We start from the raw sequence: 19,605 nt of genomic DNA, 5'->3' as shown, positions 1-19,605 counted from the left end.
CGCCCATCTGTAAATCCAGAGACTCCACCGAGTCATCAGCTTGCCTTTTTCACGCAATGCCGGTTTTTAGGTGCTCGGGCAAGCATTCTTCTACCATTCCTCTACTACACTTTGCACAATGAATCCCATCCAACAAGCGAAGTCATTCTTTCGAGAGCCAATGAGTATCTTCATCTGGCAAGAGGCTTGATCATACACCCGAGTAAGCATAAACGCCACGGAGGGCTTTGGTTTGTGCTCCGCGGAATCTGGTCTCTCTCTATTGTTATCTTGGCAACTGTGCATGCCCGTATTGATGGTCTGCATACACCAGCCGATTGGCCTGAGTTGATGAGGTTCTCATTGCAAATGTTGCGTATTTGGGGTTCAGAAGCGGCTGATATTTACCTGATGTATGAAACCTTGGTCCGTGCTTTCTTGACTATCTGTCGTGAAGTTGGAATTTCCGCGGAGGTCGCGGAGTTGCCTCGCTAGCAACATTCTCCGCGAGTTGAACGCATAAAGAGACACAAAGGCAATGTGCAAATTTGAGAAAGGTTTTGCTGAATGATAATTTCTGCATCATCAGTTCAATTAGTTGGGATTAATAGATACCAACTCGCGCTGGTGCCTTGATTCATTTTTGCTCTCTTTTTCTTTTTATAGAGGGCTGGTAATTATCTCGTTCCGGACATCACCTCAGTCAGCCTGTTGATTTCTACGGTTCATTTACGAGTATTAAAATCCAAGATGACACCACCCACCAAGAAGAACTACAATTCTATTTACTTTTTAACCGATTTTTAGATACAGAAGTGTTGTTCTGGTACTGTGGGTCGTGTATGCCCGCCTGCATCTAGATTTTCGATCCTTCGGTGAAATAAATGTTCTCCGAGTACTTTCCGGAGCGGGTGATTATTTGACAAATTAACGCCGATGCTTCGAAAAGTGAACGATTTCGATCGTTGTCGTCTGCGCCACTGGGCCTGGAAACATTTCTATCAACCCAATCTCGGGTATGTACAATACAGCAATGGCGTACCCACGAGTTCCAGCTCCAATTGCGTGACAATTCAGTGGATTCATCGATCGGCGAACTGAATTTTGACCGTAATGTGATAAACTTTTCCTGAGTTACCTCATTGTGAGCACAGTAGTGTAGCCAAAACTGGCGGGTACTAGCGGACAAAGCCCCTTATGTGAAAGCCTTGTGTCAACCGAAATGAAATCCACAGGTCTACAAGGGACATTCTTGTTTGTCTGCCTGAGATCATTCAGATATGCGCAATTCTTCGCAGCATACACCAGTGTAGTGATAAAGATACAAAGTGATTGAGAAACCCCCGGCTGAGAGGATGGAGTATTCTGTCGCTTGAAGGCTCACATTAAACAGTCCAGTGGAACAGGGCCGTCGGTCAGGCGATCCGTAATTCGTTTGGAATTTGGGGGTGGGCATCCATGTCTGGCGGCAACCACCGCATGCATAATTTGCAGCCCATCCGTAAAGAGATATCAGTAGGTTTGGGGAAGTGTGGAGCTCATGCTGAATGCCATTCTGTTGGTAGCCGTGATTCTTGCTATATGCCTTGTAAAACACGGAAGCATCTTAGATCACAAGATATCATCTGTTCCCGAGGTGTCGGCACTTCACTTCTTTAGAGCGACTTGATCATAACCCAGTCTACCAGCTTAGAATCACCCAACATGAATGACATTTCTCCAGCCTTTGCATATCCGTTGCTCTCATATATGCGTTCAGCTTTGATATTTGGCTTCCATGATGCTAGCCAGATAGACGTAGCTCCCATAGCCCTCGCCTCCCTTTCTGCTTCAGCTAGCAGACGCTTTCCAATCCCTAGCCCTTGGCAACTTTCACTGACATATAGCCGCTGTAGTTGGATCTTGTTTGTCCTCTCATCAATGCATCTCTCTGACGTGCCACGTCTGAGCTGGAGGAAACCAACGAGAGTTTCATCCCTTATGGCTACCACGAAAGTGACAGAAGGGTCTCTTAAGTCGGTGGCGATACTCATCGGTGAATATGCTTCGGAGAGATAGGTTTTCAGGTCGTCGTGAGGCAATGATGAGCCGAAAGATGATAGGAACACAAGCGCTCCTAATTCGGAAATGGCCTTATTGTCCTCTATGCGGCCGTAACGGTAAGAAACCTGACGTTCGGACATTTTGGATATTTTGTGGTTCCGGCAGATCCCAGAAATGAGGAGCAAAATTGTTGCTTCGAGGCAAGATCAGGTGGTGCGTAGAGACAAACCTCATAAGCCAATTTGTTGACTCGTATTTTTTTTTCAGCCAGTGATGACCTCGCGCAGCGATGGAGAGAGTTGACTAATCCCTAGCCGAGGCGCGAAGAGATTACTGATTAATTGGGATTCACCATTCGGGTGGGGCGTATATGTCCCTCACTTTTTTGCGCCGTCAGTGGCGACTTACCCGGCCGACATATCCATTGCTTGCGTTTCAAGCCGATACATCACAACGCAATATTCTAAGTCATTTAAAATGCATTCAAAATCCCTACGACCATCAAGCTTGCCCCATTCAAAGAAGATAGATAATAGGCGACAAGCTTCCGGGATCTCGTTCTCTCGACACTACCAGACTGAAGAGTCCGTTCTCTTGCGTGGACAACCCAGAAGTAATGACGGCAACAAAGAGCATAAGAAGTGTCACGTTCTCACCGAGGTATGCTAAAACTTGGCAAAATTGACTCACAGATAAATCTCTAAAAATGGTTCGCTGCAGCACCGCCGAACGCAGATGCGTCAAGCACAGAGAAAGTATCGATTCAGAAAAGACGCGACTATCTCTGTGCTACAACAGAGAAATGCTGAATTGGAGAGCGCTCTGTCGGTATTGAAATCCATCGCTAAGCTATTTCAGGGCCAGATTGCAGCCCTGGAGAATATGCAGGGTGGCTTTATGGTCATAGAACGACTGCGAGATACGACAATTCAGTTTTTGGCGGAAATCGAGAAATCAGAAAGGTCTGATAGCCGACCTTTGTGGGAGCAGAATTACAGAATCCATTCGCCGATGTGGCAGATGTCCATGAAGGAACACGACACACCTCGTCCAGTACCCGCTTTGGGGTATGAGATGCTGACCCACGAGCGGATTGAAGCACTATAGTTTTACGTCATAATCTGGAATTTCGGTGCTTCGCAATTCCAGATTAAACTGAATTGTATCTCGCTGGAGGCATTTCTTTGTATTGCTTTATCTTGCTCACTGGCACATGATGAAGAAGAGGTCCCTTATTCGGCCGCGGCCAAAAATTACAGTTCTATTGTTCAAGTCCACCTCCTCTTAATAGAAAGAGATCATGGGGGAATGGGGGAGAAAAATAGAGATAATGATGCGTAAATCTCAGGTGTAAAAGTTCTCCATCAACTTCTCCTACCTTATGGACATTCCATGAGTTGGGGGGGGGGGTTTCTCGACGAAAGGATAATCCCAAGGTAGAGCTAGCAATCCGCACTGGTTTGGCTCCAAATTCCGGTCCAAATTATGCACCAGCCATCGAATAACAGTATTTTGAAGTAAAGGGACCTCGAAGCAAATTTGTTGTTTACGGATGGCTGACTGATCACCATGTGATTTTTAAGCTCTTGAATATAGGACGATATCTTACTCCTGCGAATTTTATGTCACTTCATGCCGGCATCGATATATGTGAAGGATTGTTACTTTTGCTGTTGGCCTCCCGTTGCGTGCCAGATTCGTCGTTGCTGATAGAAACCGCCTCATAAGACGACTAGTAAGCGTAAACAAGGTTTTCCGGTAGATTTAAACCGATTCTTTAGAGACTGAGAACCTTAGAATACTGGGTAATAACCTATCACGCTGCAGGAGAGCCATGAAGATATTTCCGAAAGAACTCAATCTGAACCGCGACATGTTTTCGAATTAGTTTCGGCGATAAATATCAAAATGGCCAGCATCGAGAAATAGCAATTTATTTGGTCCCCTAGCCTTGCCATATCCCTGTAGCTGGGACAATGTTCACACAGTAGTGTCACTTCCTGGAATTAGAATGAGCAGTGCCGTGGGCGATACACGATGGATGATTGCTTGTGCCTCAAATTCTAGCATGTGGAGTTGTATTTGCTCAGTGGCCCAATTCTCCCAGCGGCACCCACACTCGTAAACATCGCCAAAGGACTCATAGGCATGAACGTCAGGAAATAGAATAGGTGCAGAGCCTGACTTTTTGCTTCTTCCTGACTGCGGGCAATACAAGGCGCCCTTCCTCGTTTTCCGCCATCCAGCCACAACATGCGCACCATCCTGGAATAGGGCAACAATTCGGCCCTTGAAGGTGAGGAAGCATGCATCCATGAACACAGCCAGAGCCTGCACCAAAGCGGCTTTGATGCGCTTGAAATATTATTGCCACCTGAGAAGCTTGTACCCCAGTACGCAATCCACTCTGGGTCTACGCCGGGGAGGATGACGGCATAGTTGAATGCATCGTTGAGATATGTTTGTTGGAGTGCAGCATTCAATCCCTGCCGAGGCTCGCCGTCGCTGTCGCTCCAGTTCTGGTTGACATACAATAGAACCGCAAAGCCGGCTTCATGAGATTGAGCAGCGAAAGGAGGAAGTAGGAAATAACGGATCCCAGCAAGCTACTCTCGTCGGACCTGAATGCGATTATGGTATGGCTAATAACTTACCCCATGTATCATTATAATACAGGGGTATAAAACAGGGCTATTTAATCCTGGTTGGGTAATACCAGCAGGGTAAAGTTGTGGCATCGGAGCTGGGAAATTTTGGCGAGTAGTGAGCGAGCAGAGAGCCTCGGGAAGCTGGGATGACGCATCTTGTCATTAGAGGCCCGAAAAGAAATGTGGGCCGATAGCTGGTTACCTCCGAGTGGAAACGACGATTTTGGATGTTAATGTTGGAGCTCAGGCTTCGGGATTGATGAGCGATCATGAAGCCTCGGTAGGCTGGGATGACGCATCCTGCCATTAGAGGCCCGAAAAAAGAAAAAAGAAAAAAGAAAAAGAAAAAAAAAGGATGACAATCAGCTCCCTCCAGGTGGAGAGCGGACGATGGTAGGAACAATAGTTTATCCTGTTAGTATAAAGTATGCTAACATACAAGATAATCTTAAGTACCATCGTGCAACTTCAGCAAAGTCGTCCGGGTTTTTTCAGTCAACGGTATGCAAATCCCTGCCGATTATTTAGTTAGCCTTCGCTGAACTCAAGATTATGCAGAAAGTCTTGTTTCGCACTTTTACTTCGGAAATTATTCTTGCTAGGATGCCTCGACTTGTACACCACGTCTCTGGTGCGGATTGGGCTGCAATGGGCCCCAAATCCCCAACCCAGCAATTTTTCAAGCATTACGTCGACACGGTTGATGCAAACGGCTTCAACAGCGGTTCTGGTACGCGATTCTATGCTAAAGACGCCATTTTTCACAACCAAAACAACGCACAATACAACGGAGGAGATGAGATGTGGGCATTCATGAAGCAACTGTTTGGCCTATTCCGCAAGATGAGGCACGACTTCATTAACGTCTTCGAAATCGAAAATGACGATGGTACCATGCAGCTTATCTCGCAAAATGTACGCAACATTTGGATGCCAGACAATGAGACTGATCAGCCATCTGTTAGTATCCCAATGAGCTGGATCTGCCGGATCGGTCCTGCCGATGAGATGGGTACTGTCAATGGTCTGCAATATAAGGAGGTTTGGCTCTACTGGGATACAGCTTTGCTTGCGCCTGTTCTGCCGCAAGATGCCGTGGCCTTCCAAGCAAGGAATATCCTGGAGAAGGGGAATGCTTCAGTAGTATAGCCAGAATGCAGTTATGTCCTGACCAAATGCGAGAAATATTTTGATTCTCTAAATTAAGTATTGCGGGTTAAATTATCCACGGATGGAGCTCTCACAACTTTGCCAACAGTTAAAGCCCTTATCAGAGTAAAATGTGCTCAGCAGCCACATCTGAGATGGCATAATCCCTGAATAGTCTTGATAAACCAACTGAGAATGTATGTCTCCTCCAGGCCAACATAATACGGGTGATGCAGAATACTCAGAACGAACCCATAAAGCTACTTACCAATCCCATTCAATTAGTGTGTTTCTGCGCTTCTCTGAATTTGCTATTTGCCCTTGCGTCTTTAAAAGATGTTCCATAGCTTTAACTAGAATATGTCTGTTAATCCTAACCCCCAAAATACAAGTATTGCATCGCGATGATACAGATGCAATACAAAGCGCAAGTCCAGAAATTGCAGGGGGTAAAGAATATTGTAAAATAATGTACTGGACATGGGCTGATATACAGCTAGTTTATTAGCGTCATTGCCCACGTGGGGGTGTCTATTTAGCAATCCACTGCGAGTATCGGCGTCCTACAAGCGAGCAGTCGTGACAATTTGTGGAATAGACGGGCAAGGCATCCTGTGTCAAGCAGACTTCTTTGGAACTAAAGGTGGAATTCGTCTATGCAATAGTTGACCAGTGATTTTTTATAAAGTGAAGGTTCCGTGGGGTTGGTAACAAGAGTTTAAATGATTGTCTTGAGGAATAAGCCAGTAGTAAGTGGAATATCAACTTTCCGCTGTAAAATCGACCGCCCTTTTTCAACCATGGTTTACAAGAGGGGCTAACTTGCTTCGCAGAAATATGGCAAATTTACCAACAGTTATAAAGGGTTCCGATTTCGATCATGCCATCTGCTTTGACACAATAAAAGATGCCTCCAGACCACCAGATACTTATGAGTTCAAAACGAAGTCAATGCCGGTCAATACATCACCTATAAAGTCCCCACTGGGGGGTTGACATCCAAATGCCCAGAAAACATGGGGCAGGCCTCGATAATGGTCGAGCTTCACAGGAACACTTGAACCAGGTTTATTAGTTTATTTCTTTTCAGGGGAACGCATAGAAATAGCCTTTGAAGCGACATACCCAGCCTCTTGCAAGACTTGCCCCATGATAATACCGTCATCCCGCAGAGGATCGATCTCACAGACAGCAATATAAGTCGGCGGAAACAAATCCAGGTGTCGACTTAGGAGTACGAAGACACCTGGGTCATCTTCCTTGGCTTCCACCGATTCTGCAAATTTCAGTATCGTTCGCCGGGTCTTATGTCTTCTGATCGGGAATCCTTACCCAAGAAAGTAGCCATCGCATTTGCTGTATTGACCGGTCCATGTGCACACTCCTGATATGATCGATGACTGCTCCCATGAGGCTGAGGGACGTTCTTTGGGTGGACTGCCAGTGGGACTAATGCCGCCACACCCTTGATCTCTAATCGTCTGCCTTGATCAATCAATAGATGTGCGGTCGCCAAAGCTAAATTACCTCCAGCACTTTGGCCAATAGTGAAATAGCGTGAGCAATCACCGCCCAGAAGAGATGCATTCCGTATGCTCTATCAAAAAACTTCATCAGCATGAGAGTCCCAAGCTGAACGATCAGGCATCGAAAGGCAGCACATACCCAATTCCACGCCGCTATCGCATCCTCCGTTTGTGCTGGAGCCTTGTGCTCTGGAGCCAGCCGATATTCCACGGAAACAATCACACAGTGGTGGCGTTCAACCAGCGAACGGCAAAAGGGGTCCTCAGAGTCAAGGTCACCGCAACAAAATCCGCCGCCATGGAAATAAACTCCCACCGGCAGGGCATCTTTCTTATCTATTGGCTTGTATATTCTCACCGTAACATGCTCAGTGATACGCTCATCCACTATCCATCAGTTTGAGCACACTTCGCCAAGAAAGTTATGAGGACAACTTACCCACACTCACGTTTGGTGTCGCCGGGCTTAGTGCATTCATCTGCTCCGCTAGCGCTTTATATTGCCCTCTCATGGTGAGCGCATCGCCAGTGAGCTGGGGCCTGGCCCCAATCGTCTGCTCTATCTGAGATTTCTTAGATTATGCTTGTAAACATCCGTTTTTGTCGGTTTACCTGAGCCCATTCTTCCGAAAGCAATTCATCCACGTTGAAAGATGCCATAGCGTAATGGTTCCGCGAAGGAGAAAATCGTTTAAGAATTGAACAAACGGTAAAATAACCATGTTGCTTACTTTTTATACCTCGCCCGTTCACGGAAAACGAGGAGAGAGATTGAACCGCTGTTCGGTCCCCAAGAGTTGACTAATCCTCAGCCGAGGCAAATGGAATTTGCCGATTAATTGGGAATTTCTTAATGAGGTTATCCTTTCTTACCAGTCAATTAAAGTTTCAGCCTTCGATGAGTAAACAACACCGACAAAATTGTTTTGCTCGGCGGGCCGCCGAGAAGGCGTCGAACGAAATGCTTATCCTTGGAGATCACGTTCGGACACCAATTCGAACTAGAACTTATTACTTCTAAGTGAAAGGCATTGGTGGATATTCCAAGTTATATTATTACCTGAACAACGCGAGGGACGATCACCGCCCATCACAGAAGAAGAATAGCCTGGCGTTCAATCATGAGTAAGACAATATCTTAATCTCCCTGAGCTCGATTACCGGTACCGCATATGGCCTGACTCTAGGTACTTTAATCTTCTTGCTAGTATGCGGCCATAGCAATAGAATTCTTCTGAAGAATTGGAAGAATTGATCCTCCCAAAGAGTAACCGGTTCTACGCCGTGGAAGGTGTTGAGCTAGGGATCTCCTTCACATACGACGAATAGAAGACTAGTGAAAATATAGGCCGCGCGATCATGCCTAAATAGAGTGACCCTAATAACCCTAAAACTCCTCTAATTCCCGATCGAGATCACTAGTACTATTCTGTATCTCTCCAAGATCAACTTGAGGGCCTACAGATCATACATTAGATGTTAGATATTGAGCTCATCCTAGAAAAGCCTTTGTATGTTGGTGATTCCTATCACAACGTTATAGGTATCCTCAATGAGTATATCGTTTCTACAGCCGTTTACTACTTCGATATACACAATATCAAAGATGCAAGGTTTTATTCTTAAAAGAAACGAAGATCGATATCTATGATTTCAATATTGCGGAGCAAATAGTTATGAATCGAGTTTCGATATTCATGAGTGGCGATACGATAGCAATGATCCTTATTCCCCGGATACTCTATAGGCCGTAGGGTCTATCCCGGAGTCACGGAATAGGCAGTTTCTTGCTTAGCCAAATACACTGCAGTTTCGAGGCCGAGCCTTTTAGTCGCGTAGATGCGACTAGGTAACTTCGATTTGCGATTTTGTGGTTGGCAGACCCGCATTATCGAATTTGCTCAACTCAGAATATGCCTCCGTAGGACCCAAGCTAGAACGAGATATCACAATCAATGGAGAACGCACGGAAGGATGATTCAATGACATGTACGCAAGCGGTTGAGGTTCGAAACCAAATGAGGCAGAAGAGCGACAATATAAGCAAGGATTTTCTTGAATATAGAAATATACAGCACATATATTCGGCAGATCACCTTGTTTGCATACAGCCGAGCACAAGAGATTGATGCTAGCAACTAGAACACGTACTGCGTACTATGCTGGAACCCCATATTGAAAGGGAACGGCTCGATGACAGTCTGGCATAGCGGACAGGTTGGTAGAATAGAAAGAAGACCACGAAAAACTTCCAGGCCATATCAGTAGCTCCCAAGGACGTCAGACGCATTCACCCTGCCGTTACTTCATGTGGAAAGAATCTGATAAATGAAAGTGGCGTGTATTCTCTACTGCCCAGCTGCCTTGGCTCTAGCAATTAGAAGAGAATTGAATGCTTGCCAAGACATGCAAGGCCTGAGGTTTCTACATTCGTCACCGGATTCACCACTACACTAATAAATTGAATTTGAATTCGGAAGTTTGAACCGGCTGCTTTAAACAAGTGGGTCCGGGGCCGAAGTACTCGAGGTCAAATACCAAGTCACACCACTGTACATTCAAGTTCAAGTGCAAATACGAGCTTACCACATCACTAATTAGTCTTGGTATGTTACTGTATCTGACTGTTCCTGATAAGGAAATACGTCAACGTGGCTTAGCGACCCACAAATGAGGGGACTCAGAGACTGTATTCACGGAGTCCCATCGATATAGGTCACTGCACTGCCCCCACTTCTCCTTTTCCCTCAGTAATACATCGCCGACTTGCCACCATGGTTGTGACTACGAGCGAGCCGTCAGATAGCACTCTGCACTCCCTCTGGCATAGCGCCTGCAAGGACTATGCCAGAGAAACCGGAATTTCGTTGCTCGATGAGCGATTCCCGAAAATTAAAGGGCCTGAGGACCTGTCTCACCAGCTAGATTCTGAAAAGGGCAATTTTGAAGAATTTCGGATGAAAAAGCGGCCCCTCCTGCATGCGATGCAATTGGTTTTGACACCCTTTGAAAACTGGGGTGACATGATCGCTGGTGCTGTCGCTGCAGCTTTCCCTCCGGCATCGTCAATCATGGGGGCGATGCTCCTTCTGATCCGGGCGGCACGCAGAGTTAGTGACGCGTTTAACGTTCTCCTTGACCTTTTGCACAGGATGGGCAATTTCGCTCTGCGTCTGGAGTCATACAAAGGGATCACTCTCAGTGAAGGGATGAAAACAATCATTGTGAAAGTATCGGTAAACTTACTTAAAATTTGCGCTGCGTCGCAGAACCTCTTGAACCAAGGCTCACTCAAGGCAAGAATTTCAAAGTGGGCAAAGAATATACTTGTTGAGGATACGTCAATTAGATCCTTACTGAGTGAGCTTGAGGAGCTGACAAGCCAGGAACACATGATGGTTTCTGCTCATGGGCTCAATCTCACCCATCAAGCTCTGAGAAATATTGAGGAATTGATCAATAGGGACGATCGTAGAAACGAACGTGAGAGGCTGGAAAAGGTCAAAGCGGCATTGGACCCAGTTTCTGCATCTGGCCAGGTCCTCTCTTCCATCACCCAGAATTGCTTACCGGGATCTGGCAGCTGGATTGAAAATAGGCTTCAATCTTGGTGGGAAGGATCTCAACCGCTCCTCTGGCTTCACGGTGGCCCTGGGGTAGGCAAATCCCATCTGGCATCCAAAGTCATCACCGCCCTCTCGACCGGGTCATTAGCGACTTCTGCACCCGTGGTTGCATCTTTCTTCTACAAAATCAATGATGTCGACCTACGCTCCCTCAATAAAGCCCTGCGAACCCTCGCATGGCAGGTGGCCACGCAACAACCCAGGTTTGCGGTACATGCCGAGGAGTTCTGCATGAAAGAAGACCCAGGGAACAACTTCGTTCTTTGGGAGAAACTCTTTTAAAGTACTTCACCGACATTGACTCGGCCACCCCAACATGTTTGGTGATTGACGGTATTGATGAGGCGGAAACAGAGGAACAAGAAGTTCTTTTCAGTCTGCTGGAGATAGGCTTCGTAGGGAAAGTTAGTATCAGCCAAACTCTTCCTTTGCGAGTCGTGCTCCTGAGCAGAGATTCAGTGCGCATAATGCTTGAGGATCATTCGTTGGACTGCATTCCGGAGATTGAAGTCGGCGATACCCAGAACAAGGACGACCTCCACCAATACGTTTCTCAAAAATTACAGAGGACTAGATTGTTCCGGGGAAATCCTGAATTTCTCGAAGAAACCATCAAGGCTATCAGTCAAAAAGCCGAGGGCTTGTGGGAATGGGCCAATCTTGTCATCAAATCTGTCCTGCGCTGTCGTTCAAAAGAGCAGATTCGAAAGGTGGTCAAGAAAATGCCGCAAGGTATCAGCGCCATGCTTTGCGAAGAACTGCAGCGACTGAGTAAAGATTTATCAGAAGGGGAAGAACTATCTAGTGACGATGCATCAGAAGGAGGGAGACCTACTGCACGGATCCAGCAGTTGAACGTGTTGCTCACCTTTGTTGCTACAGCTCAAAAACCACTGACCGTGCGTCAACTTGATATTATCCTCGAGCTTATTCTAAAGGAGGAGCTTATGAGTCTTGAAGACGATATTCGCACGCTTTACTCCACTTTGTTTTATATAAGAGACAACGACGATCAGCACAACTTTGATGAAAATGGTGGTGTTGTTACTCTTCGGCATAGCTCCTTTTACGAGTTTTTCAGGATGTCTGAGGAGTCCGGACTCATTCATGTCGACGTCGATCGTGCGGAGGTGGGCTTCGTATACGTCTGTCTTTATGCCCTCAGTGAGAGCCAAACACCTTTTTTAAAGCTATCCACAAGCGGCCTCTGGGGATATGCCGAGAAATTCCTGCCATCACACCTTACCCGTGCGGATCCCGAGAAGGCGGGAAAGCTACGAGGCGATATTTCGACCTTGCTTGCAAGTCTGTTCAGCAATGGGCAAGATATACGATGGTTCATTCACGAGTTGCATATAAGGTGGTTTGGATCGTACTCGTTCTACCCAACATGCGAAGTATCAGAGCTTGGTTCCCACTGGCTGGATGCTCAAGATCAGGATACCGCAAATCAGAGGGCCGAGGTTGTACTCCATTGGCTTCTTCCAGGTCCAAAACAAAGTTTCATGGATTATGCCCGATCCTCAGCCATGACAAGTGATGCGTGTCCCTTCACCATTCTCTTGTCATTCATGGTAGCGTGTTGGAGTAAAGGCTGGCTAGAGCCAGAGGAAGTTAAGGAGGATGATGGTTTGCCTGCCATCGCCCCTGCCATCTTGACAGTATATGATTCAATGGCAAAGGGAATGAGGGGGCCTGATATCGTAGACATGGCATCAAAGGTATCAGATGTTATGTGGGATCACAGAATGCCTGCTAAGGTCTTGATTCCCGCCCAGTCACAAAAGCTTCAGCAGACACCGATGTGGCATGCACGTGTCGCTCAAGCACTACTCCTGCGACATTGCTACGTGCAAGCACTTGAGCATTTTCAGATTTCGGTTAATGAAAACCGAAAGACTCCGGCATTCAGTACACAATCCTTGTCTGTAATACACAGAGATATGTCTCGTGCCTATTTCGAGGTCGCGATGCACAAAGAGGCATTGGAGCATCTTGAATTATCGGAGACTCTTCGCAGCATCACTGGGAATAAGGATGATCGCCACGTACATCATCCTATAGAAGATTTGCTCAACAAGGCGCAAATGAAACACCATGCGAAACTGACAGATGAGGCAATTGAAAACGCAGAGGAAGCCTGGAATCTATTACTGGGAGAGAAAGGCATGGATCGCGATATTCACTTGTTTCCCTTCTTCGAGATCTTCATGGAATTGAACCAGGCGCACCGTCTGCGGTCCGTGTTGGACCTTGCTTTCAGTTATTTTGAGGAGACAGCGGATAGTAGAAGCATACTTCTCGATTTTGAGCGCTTCATCCTCAACTCATTCATTTTTGGAACCCGCATCATGTACAGGGTCCTTCATTATGCCCTAGCCGAAGACGATCAGGACTACCTTGATCTTGCTGCCAGGGCCCTAAAGAAGGTCGATACTGATCTTGAGGGTTCTGCAATAGTCAAATACCTCTTCGCGACAGTGTTGTTTGAAAAGGGAAAGAGGGACGTAGGAGTACAAGGCTGGTATGAAGTGGCCTCCCTCTCCTCGGTCTCTTCTAACAAATGGGAGAAGTCTTCTCACATGCGCTCAATTGGGAACCTAGTCGCCTTGTGCTTGAATAGTGCCGAAATCCCTCACTGGGAAAGGTCGCCACTGATTCTGGACCAGAACAGTCAGCTTTGCGACATCTGTCTGGTTCTCTCGACCTGGCTCCGAGGTTGTGGGGACATTATAAGCGCTAGAGATGCTCTTCGCTGGTGCGTGAAGGAGTGTATCTCCTTGCTTTCAGATGATGATCCTTCAAACGACATCAATGCCCTCGTGGGACTTTTCAAGGTATTCCTGGTTGCTACTGATAGTGATGAAGACCTTGACGCAGTCTTATACTTGATCAAGCAAGACACGGAGCCACGAATGCGAGTATCTCGTAATATGGCAGGTGCTAAAAAAAGAATAGACGATGATGTGCAGTTTGACGTCTTCAGCAAACTCCAAGATGTACAATTGACAGACGACGGAGATCAATGTCAAGAAGCCAGTGATGAACATATAGACGATCTTTTCTATGCTGGCATTGTTTGCGACCCCTTGACCGAGTGTTCGAGCTGCAAGCGGGAAGTTGGGTCCTTGCATCACTGGTATTTCTGCCGCCATTGCGCGTTCTCGGCGCTTTGTCGGGGATGCTACCACCAGCTCGACTCGGGCAATCCATGCAGGTTCTCACGAATTTGCAATGCCGAGCACCAATTTTATTACACAGGCCCGCTTCTTCGGCCTTCTGAGCGCGTGCCCAAAGGCATGGTGCCCTTGAATTCTTCTGGTGGCGAGCAACGGAGTATTTGGGTAGAAGAATGGAAAGACAGACTTGCAGAGAAATGGGAAATCGCAGATTTTACGTTTGAGGGTGGGTTGTCAGCTTGGTGTATGCGTATTCTCCCGGAGCCGCAGAGGGCTCGCTGGGCTACATTCTTTCAGACATGATCTGGTGAATGCGGGATATCATAGACTCATGCTCAGTTGCTTCTTTGAATGCTACCATGTTGAGTTGATATCTTCGTGCTTGAACATAACAATCAGAATGAGCTTCAAGAATCACAAACTTCTATATTCGAGTCCGCATGTCCAAAACGGCCTCTGGCACTCTCTTCTTTCGCACAGACCACATCGAAATACGGAAAGAGAAAGCGAACAAGTGGCAGAAGGAATTTGATATGTTCGGCACCCGTTAATCTCACTCTCTTTTAGTGCTGAGGTTTTTACATGTATCTAGGTAGAACTCTCTTCCTAGCACTTTCATGGGACATGGGCGCCAACGTGCAGTTAAAATAATCATGAAAGTTTCAAATTCCATCGAGGTCCAGCGATATGAAATTTGAGAGTAAGCGTAGAAATCAGTATTTTTTTTTTACCACTATCCATGTTTTCACTAAAGCATAATTTCCATATCTCAATTGACCTATATACAACATCTCTTCACAACTTTTGCACTCTACTACTTCCAAAATGCCTCGCGTATGCGTCCGACGGTCCATAGCATAGTTCCAAGCGTGAGTAGACCTGCCCCAACTCGCAAAATTTGTTTTCTGGAAGACGTGGCAGGTTTTTCTTCCGCCCTGACCAAAGAGCATACCCAGGTAGCCCCATCAGATACAGCACACAATCTCCCAGGACTGCACCGCCAAGTTCCAAGCCCCAGGAACTGTCCACCGACGGCATGGTATGTTCCAACCATATGGCAGCGCTCCGGCTTTCCCTTTACCCCAACGAGAATGTCATAGTATGGTTGACGGATCTGGCGCTGCACGACGTACAATGTCTTGCCGGCTTTCATTCGTGCCTCTCGCAAAGGCTCTAACCGTGCAAGCCAGTCATCGTTGTCTAGCTCATCACCGAACAAAATGCCAGCTCCTTTTCCGCCACGGATTGGTTTCAGGATATATCCATCCTTGAAACCTTCAGAGATTTTGCAGCTGGCAATGAACTTTTCCATGGCCGTCGACCCTGGCAGAATTGTAGGTGTGATACCCCGTTCCAGGTCTGTCGCTTGCTCTGTTGAGAGAACATCTCGGGAAACTAACGAGCCAAGTTCTTCGCGGATTATTCCTAGCATTCTCTTGTCGTGAGCAAGAAGGATCGTCCGCATGTCATTGAAGCACCGCAGGCTAATCTGCCGTTTCATTTCTTGGTCGAAGGCGTTCAACTCCCGTTGGTGAAGTTCCAGACCCATCTGGTGAATTTCTTCCACAATATCCCCAGAAGATGTCTTTAGTGTGCTAGTAGCATCCGGCTGAGCGAGACAGCATAATTTGAAACCTGATTTTTCCGTGGTGTCTGGAAGTAGTCGAAGGGTATCCGGGGTAATTAAACGCGGCTTAACACCAATTCGGTGCTCCATGAGCTCCATGAAGGGCCAGATATCGATGCCATACTCTTCACCCTTGACTAGATGTAAGGGAAGGTCGTGTCTGAACAAGTTCAATACTCCGTCGAGGATCTACATTGAGATTTTCAGGTGTTAGCAAATAAAAACAATGCTAACAGCTTCATTTTGCTTACCCCTTCCGGATTTGTAGCAAATTCCAAGCCTCGCGACTCAAGGCCAAATGCCGAATAGGCTTCCTGGCCGACGGCAGCGTTCATATAACCATTCCAGCAGAACCTGGCGTTGATCTCACAGATGCGAAACACCTCTGCGCCGGTGGAATCGTCATGTTCTACAAGGAAGTCGGGCCTCCAAGATCCCGGTCGCTCGCTGTATGGTCGAAATAGGTGTCTGTTCGAGTGCATCCACTATTATATTAGAATTAGTCAGCTTGGTTTTCGGATGATAAAGATGAAGCCGACTCACGCGCAATAGATCCTCTTCCTCTGGTTCCAACGGCATCCGGTTGGTAAACTGGGCGTCTTCATCTTTGATCCATCGCTCAATTATATCCTCAACAGCCAAATTGAGAGCCACGTGCAGGTTTTTTACCTGTTCTTGGTGCTGCTTGGTAACCAATACAGGGTGAGGGCTCGCTGCATCCAAGAATTTAGTTGGATATTTGAACACCTGTTTGTTCAGTTTTGAAATATATGTGTGGATGTTTTTGTCGTGGAGGTCAGGTTGTAGTCCTTCCGACAAGACAGGGTAATAGTCAACGCGATTACCGAGCGTGATTTGTGTAAGGCTACTTGAAGGAGTCTTCATCTCGTGAGCCTTTTGCGAAAAAAAAAAAAAAAAAAAGAAAAGAATTGCCGAGCAACGGTGAAACGAGAGCAGAACTCAGGTAATGGGTTTCATCGAGCAGATTCGGGACTGGGGACTACTTATAAGAAATCTCTAAACAACGTATAATACTATACCTCAACAGAAACCTCTAGCTTGCGCTCATTACGTATCCAATGCGCTTCAAATTAAGGAAACCCTTACTTGAGTCCTGATGCTACACTACTCATTCGCTCTCTGCGAATCAGAGGCTGCATGCTGCTGCGAACCACTCTTCTTGGCTGCATGGCATGAGCGGGCAAATTATCGCGCCCCAATCGCTCATAAACTAAAGCATGAGATGAGATTTACATGTCACCTTCCCAATACAACGAACGATAGATCGTGTAGTGCATTTTCCCATGCCGCATTTAGTTTGAATAGGCACCTAATGATAATTATTCATTTCAGCTCGTGTCAATAGTTTGACTACGTGGCGTCGAGTAAAAAGCACCTGCAGCTGAACCCGCATATTGGTGTGACAGATCACAAAACAGGCACTGCAAAATGCATGACAAAAGAGAGCTGAAATTTTGCACAAATCAGATGCAGTACTGTAGATCTCACATTCTTTTGTTGGCGACTCGTCTTGCAGTTTCATTTAATGTCGATCATGAGTAGTAAAGTACAGTGGGTGAACGATCTTCATAGGTGGCTACTACTGAATGATTGTCATAAAGTCGCCAATAACTCGCAACATACGAGCTTTCTGGCGGTGGCACGCAGAATAGTGCTGCTAGGACGACTTTTGAAATCACTGCTATCTGGCCTTCTGTGGCCTTCTGTGGCCTTCCTCTTGTTCCACGACCAGAATTTTCAGCTGAAGGATTTTGCCACGGTAGCCATGTCGCCTTCAATATTAGGGCACCATCAAAATGGGCGGGGGGGATTGGGGACTAATTTCAATTTCGTTAATCAAAGCAAAGGCTTCTCCGATCCTGCAGGCTGGAGAGTTGAAGGTGGTTCCTTGGCGGGTGATGAACAAATGTATTTAATCGTTAGTGCAGATTTCGCCAATACAGTACTGTGAGTACTTCTTTGAATATACAGTGACGCAACAAAAGGTTCGACACCCCTGATTCCTTAGATTCTGCCGGTCAAAATTTCGATCTTATAAATACCCTTAGACTGGATTCCTGATATAACACCTGACTTTTTATTGGATTAAATAGAACCTGCTATTGTATCAAAGGTTCATTGAAGCAGGAATGTTTAACAAGCTAGATAATATAGACTTGCTCTTCGGCTTACATTAAACTGTTTGAAAAGCGATCTGTTAAAGGGTGTTTGCTGTGTCACTGTAATTATCTTCTCTTCGTAGGAGATGCTAAGATTGAATGATTTCTTGCCCGTTATCCAATTTCATGATTTCATGTTTTCAGCGCGAATCAATTCTCAGAAGGAAAGCCTCACAACTCCAAGAGGGTGGTCGTATTCTGGATGTTAGAAAGAATCATTGCAAGCCATTTCTAGACTAACCTGTAAGTAGATATCGTTACTTGATTATTGGAAAGCTCACCTATGCTCCTAGTACATTTTTCAGCCTCTACTATCAGAAAAATCGAAAAATTCTGGCGTATGTTCACCATTTTATGAGGCACCTTGGTTAATGAGATTTTTTATTGATCATGTATCCGACACCTATGAGGTCATGAAATTCGAGGCTGAGATCTGGATTTTTCACTTTCTCCTGAATGGAGGCCAGATAATGGGACAGAGCAGTGGCATATTCAATCAGACTAAAAGGGTGAACCGGACTCTCTGCCACCTATACTGCGAGTAGCCCCCACATATATACCGCTGTAACATGATACTGCCATGTAGGATCAGCGTAGCGTTCCATCTACTGAACAGTGCCAAAACCGCTGTGCCAATAGAAAGCAGCTCAAAGCTCATAGAGCTCATGCATTCGGGGACAAAGGCCATAGAATCCCCGCCTTGCTGGAGCCCAAGTGCGCCAACCCGGAGATCTAGCACAGTTTGACCTGCGATAGTCTGATTCAAAGACAACAACATCGTGCGGGACAGTTGTCGGGAGGGGACTGGATTTCGCAAAGAACTGATTTGCGCTGACCGCGCTGACCACCTCCAGATATACAAGAGGCGCTCCGACATGATAGCTTGGCGCATATGCCACAAAGGTTGGGGCAACCAGAGCCTCTCCAGTAAGAGGATTGATGACATTGCTATTCTCGGTCAAATACCACAAAGCCTTCTCTTTGGATTTAGTTAAGAACGGCCAGACTTCGGTAAAGCGGAGCAATCTCAAAGCCCTTGCCCAGATTATGCGGCCCTTGACTGTAATAATGACTTCATTGCCGGGTCAGCAACAGAAATCAACAGCTTTTCAAAGTCCAGTTGGTTGAAGTCAGCGGAAGACGAACCCCATTGAAGTTTAAAGGCAATAATAAGAGGCAGACAAAGCATAAAGCAAGAAAGTAGGTCTTGAATGTCAGAGTTCAACTAAAATCCTTATATTACGGCGTAGTCTTTCATCGCCACGGCTTACCGTAGCAAAACACAATTGACAGGTCGATGGACCATCATGACACCAACTTATAACTAAACTATGTGTCATTGCTTTTATTGTTTCTGTTGTTTTTTGTTGCTTTTTTTGAACAGCCATTTCTCACTAGTCTTGTATAGGACTTAGTTCACTGCGGAATACGCCGTAACATGATCTTTCGCCAGCAGTACATGTATGTCGGAGTAGACCTATCAGCACATGTGTCATAGATAAATTTTGCTTAGCCCAAAGAATAGGTATCAAATACAGTACAGGCGTTTGCTAGCTGCAAGGGCTCGTAACGCCACAACTGCCCCTTGAGCTCTTGCATGCCATTTTGTGCCAGATGAACGTACAATATCTTTCCCGGTTTCGACAAA

The 19,605-nt window shown here is 46.2% G+C and overlaps 8 protein-coding genes across 8 annotated transcripts; 4 read left to right on the top strand and 4 right to left on the bottom strand.

Annotated features, from left to right (window-relative positions):
• Positions 1-1,634: 1,634 nt before the first annotated feature.
• On the bottom strand, positions 1,635-2,162 carry N7508_002339 (GNAT family N-acetyltransferase; the record flags this gene model as incomplete). The annotated part of the gene is made up of 1 exon (XM_058460405.1): positions 1,635-2,162. One exon carries the CDS (start codon positions 2,160-2,162, stop codon positions 1,635-1,637), a length of 528 nt encoding a protein of 175 aa, XP_058323937.1.
• Positions 2,163-2,499: 337 nt separating this feature from the next.
• On the top strand, positions 2,500-3,129 carry N7508_002338 (bZIP transcription factor; the record flags this gene model as incomplete). The annotated part of the gene is made up of 2 exons (XM_058460404.1): positions 2,500-2,682; positions 2,743-3,129. The coding sequence occupies 2 exons, from the start codon at positions 2,500-2,502 to the stop codon at positions 3,127-3,129; spliced, it is 570 nt and encodes a 189-aa protein (XP_058323936.1).
• An 873-nt stretch (positions 3,130-4,002) lies between these two features.
• Positions 4,003-4,688, bottom strand: N7508_002337 (Alpha/Beta hydrolase protein; the record flags this gene model as incomplete). Its single annotated transcript, XM_058460403.1, has 3 exons — positions 4,003-4,367; positions 4,412-4,628; positions 4,677-4,688. The coding sequence occupies 3 exons, from the start codon at positions 4,686-4,688 to the stop codon at positions 4,003-4,005; spliced, it is 594 nt and encodes a 197-aa protein (XP_058323935.1).
• Positions 4,689-5,273: 585 nt separating this feature from the next.
• Positions 5,274-5,819, top strand: N7508_002336 (uncharacterized protein; the record flags this gene model as incomplete). The annotated part of the gene is made up of 1 exon (XM_058460402.1): positions 5,274-5,819. One exon carries the CDS (start codon positions 5,274-5,276, stop codon positions 5,817-5,819), a length of 546 nt encoding a protein of 181 aa, XP_058323934.1.
• A 929-nt stretch (positions 5,820-6,748) lies between these two features.
• On the bottom strand, positions 6,749-8,005 carry N7508_002335 (alpha/beta hydrolase; the record flags this gene model as incomplete). The annotated part of the gene is made up of 6 exons (XM_058460401.1): positions 6,749-6,875; positions 6,945-7,095; positions 7,152-7,416; positions 7,485-7,732; positions 7,785-7,908; positions 7,958-8,005. The coding sequence occupies 6 exons, from the start codon at positions 8,003-8,005 to the stop codon at positions 6,749-6,751; spliced, it is 963 nt and encodes a 320-aa protein (XP_058323933.1).
• A 2,114-nt stretch (positions 8,006-10,119) lies between these two features.
• On the top strand, positions 10,120-11,253 carry N7508_002334 (uncharacterized protein; the record flags this gene model as incomplete). The annotated part of the gene is made up of 1 exon (XM_058460400.1): positions 10,120-11,253. One exon carries the CDS (start codon positions 10,120-10,122, stop codon positions 11,251-11,253), a length of 1,134 nt encoding a protein of 377 aa, XP_058323932.1.
• Positions 11,254-11,438: 185 nt separating this feature from the next.
• N7508_002333 (Tetratricopeptide-like helical) lies at positions 11,439-14,453 on the top strand (the record flags this gene model as incomplete). Its single annotated transcript, XM_058460399.1, has 1 exon — positions 11,439-14,453. One exon carries the CDS (start codon positions 11,439-11,441, stop codon positions 14,451-14,453), a length of 3,015 nt encoding a protein of 1,004 aa, XP_058323931.1.
• A 511-nt stretch (positions 14,454-14,964) lies between these two features.
• On the bottom strand, positions 14,965-16,662 carry N7508_002332 (uncharacterized protein; the record flags this gene model as incomplete). Its single annotated transcript, XM_058460398.1, has 3 exons — positions 14,965-15,966; positions 16,029-16,262; positions 16,321-16,662. 3 exons carry the CDS (start codon positions 16,660-16,662, stop codon positions 14,965-14,967), a joined length of 1,578 nt encoding a protein of 525 aa, XP_058323930.1.
• Between the last annotated feature and the right edge of the window lie 2,943 nt (positions 16,663-19,605).

This window comes from Penicillium antarcticum (genome assembly GCF_028974205.1).
Source record: "Penicillium antarcticum strain IBT 31339 chromosome Unknown utg000002l_segment0_segment0, whole genome shotgun sequence".
NCBI classification, from domain to species: Eukaryota; Fungi; Ascomycota; class Eurotiomycetes; order Eurotiales; family Aspergillaceae; genus Penicillium; species Penicillium antarcticum.
The sequence above is the reverse complement of the archived record's forward strand: the minus strand, read 5'-3'. Positions and strand labels throughout refer to the sequence as shown.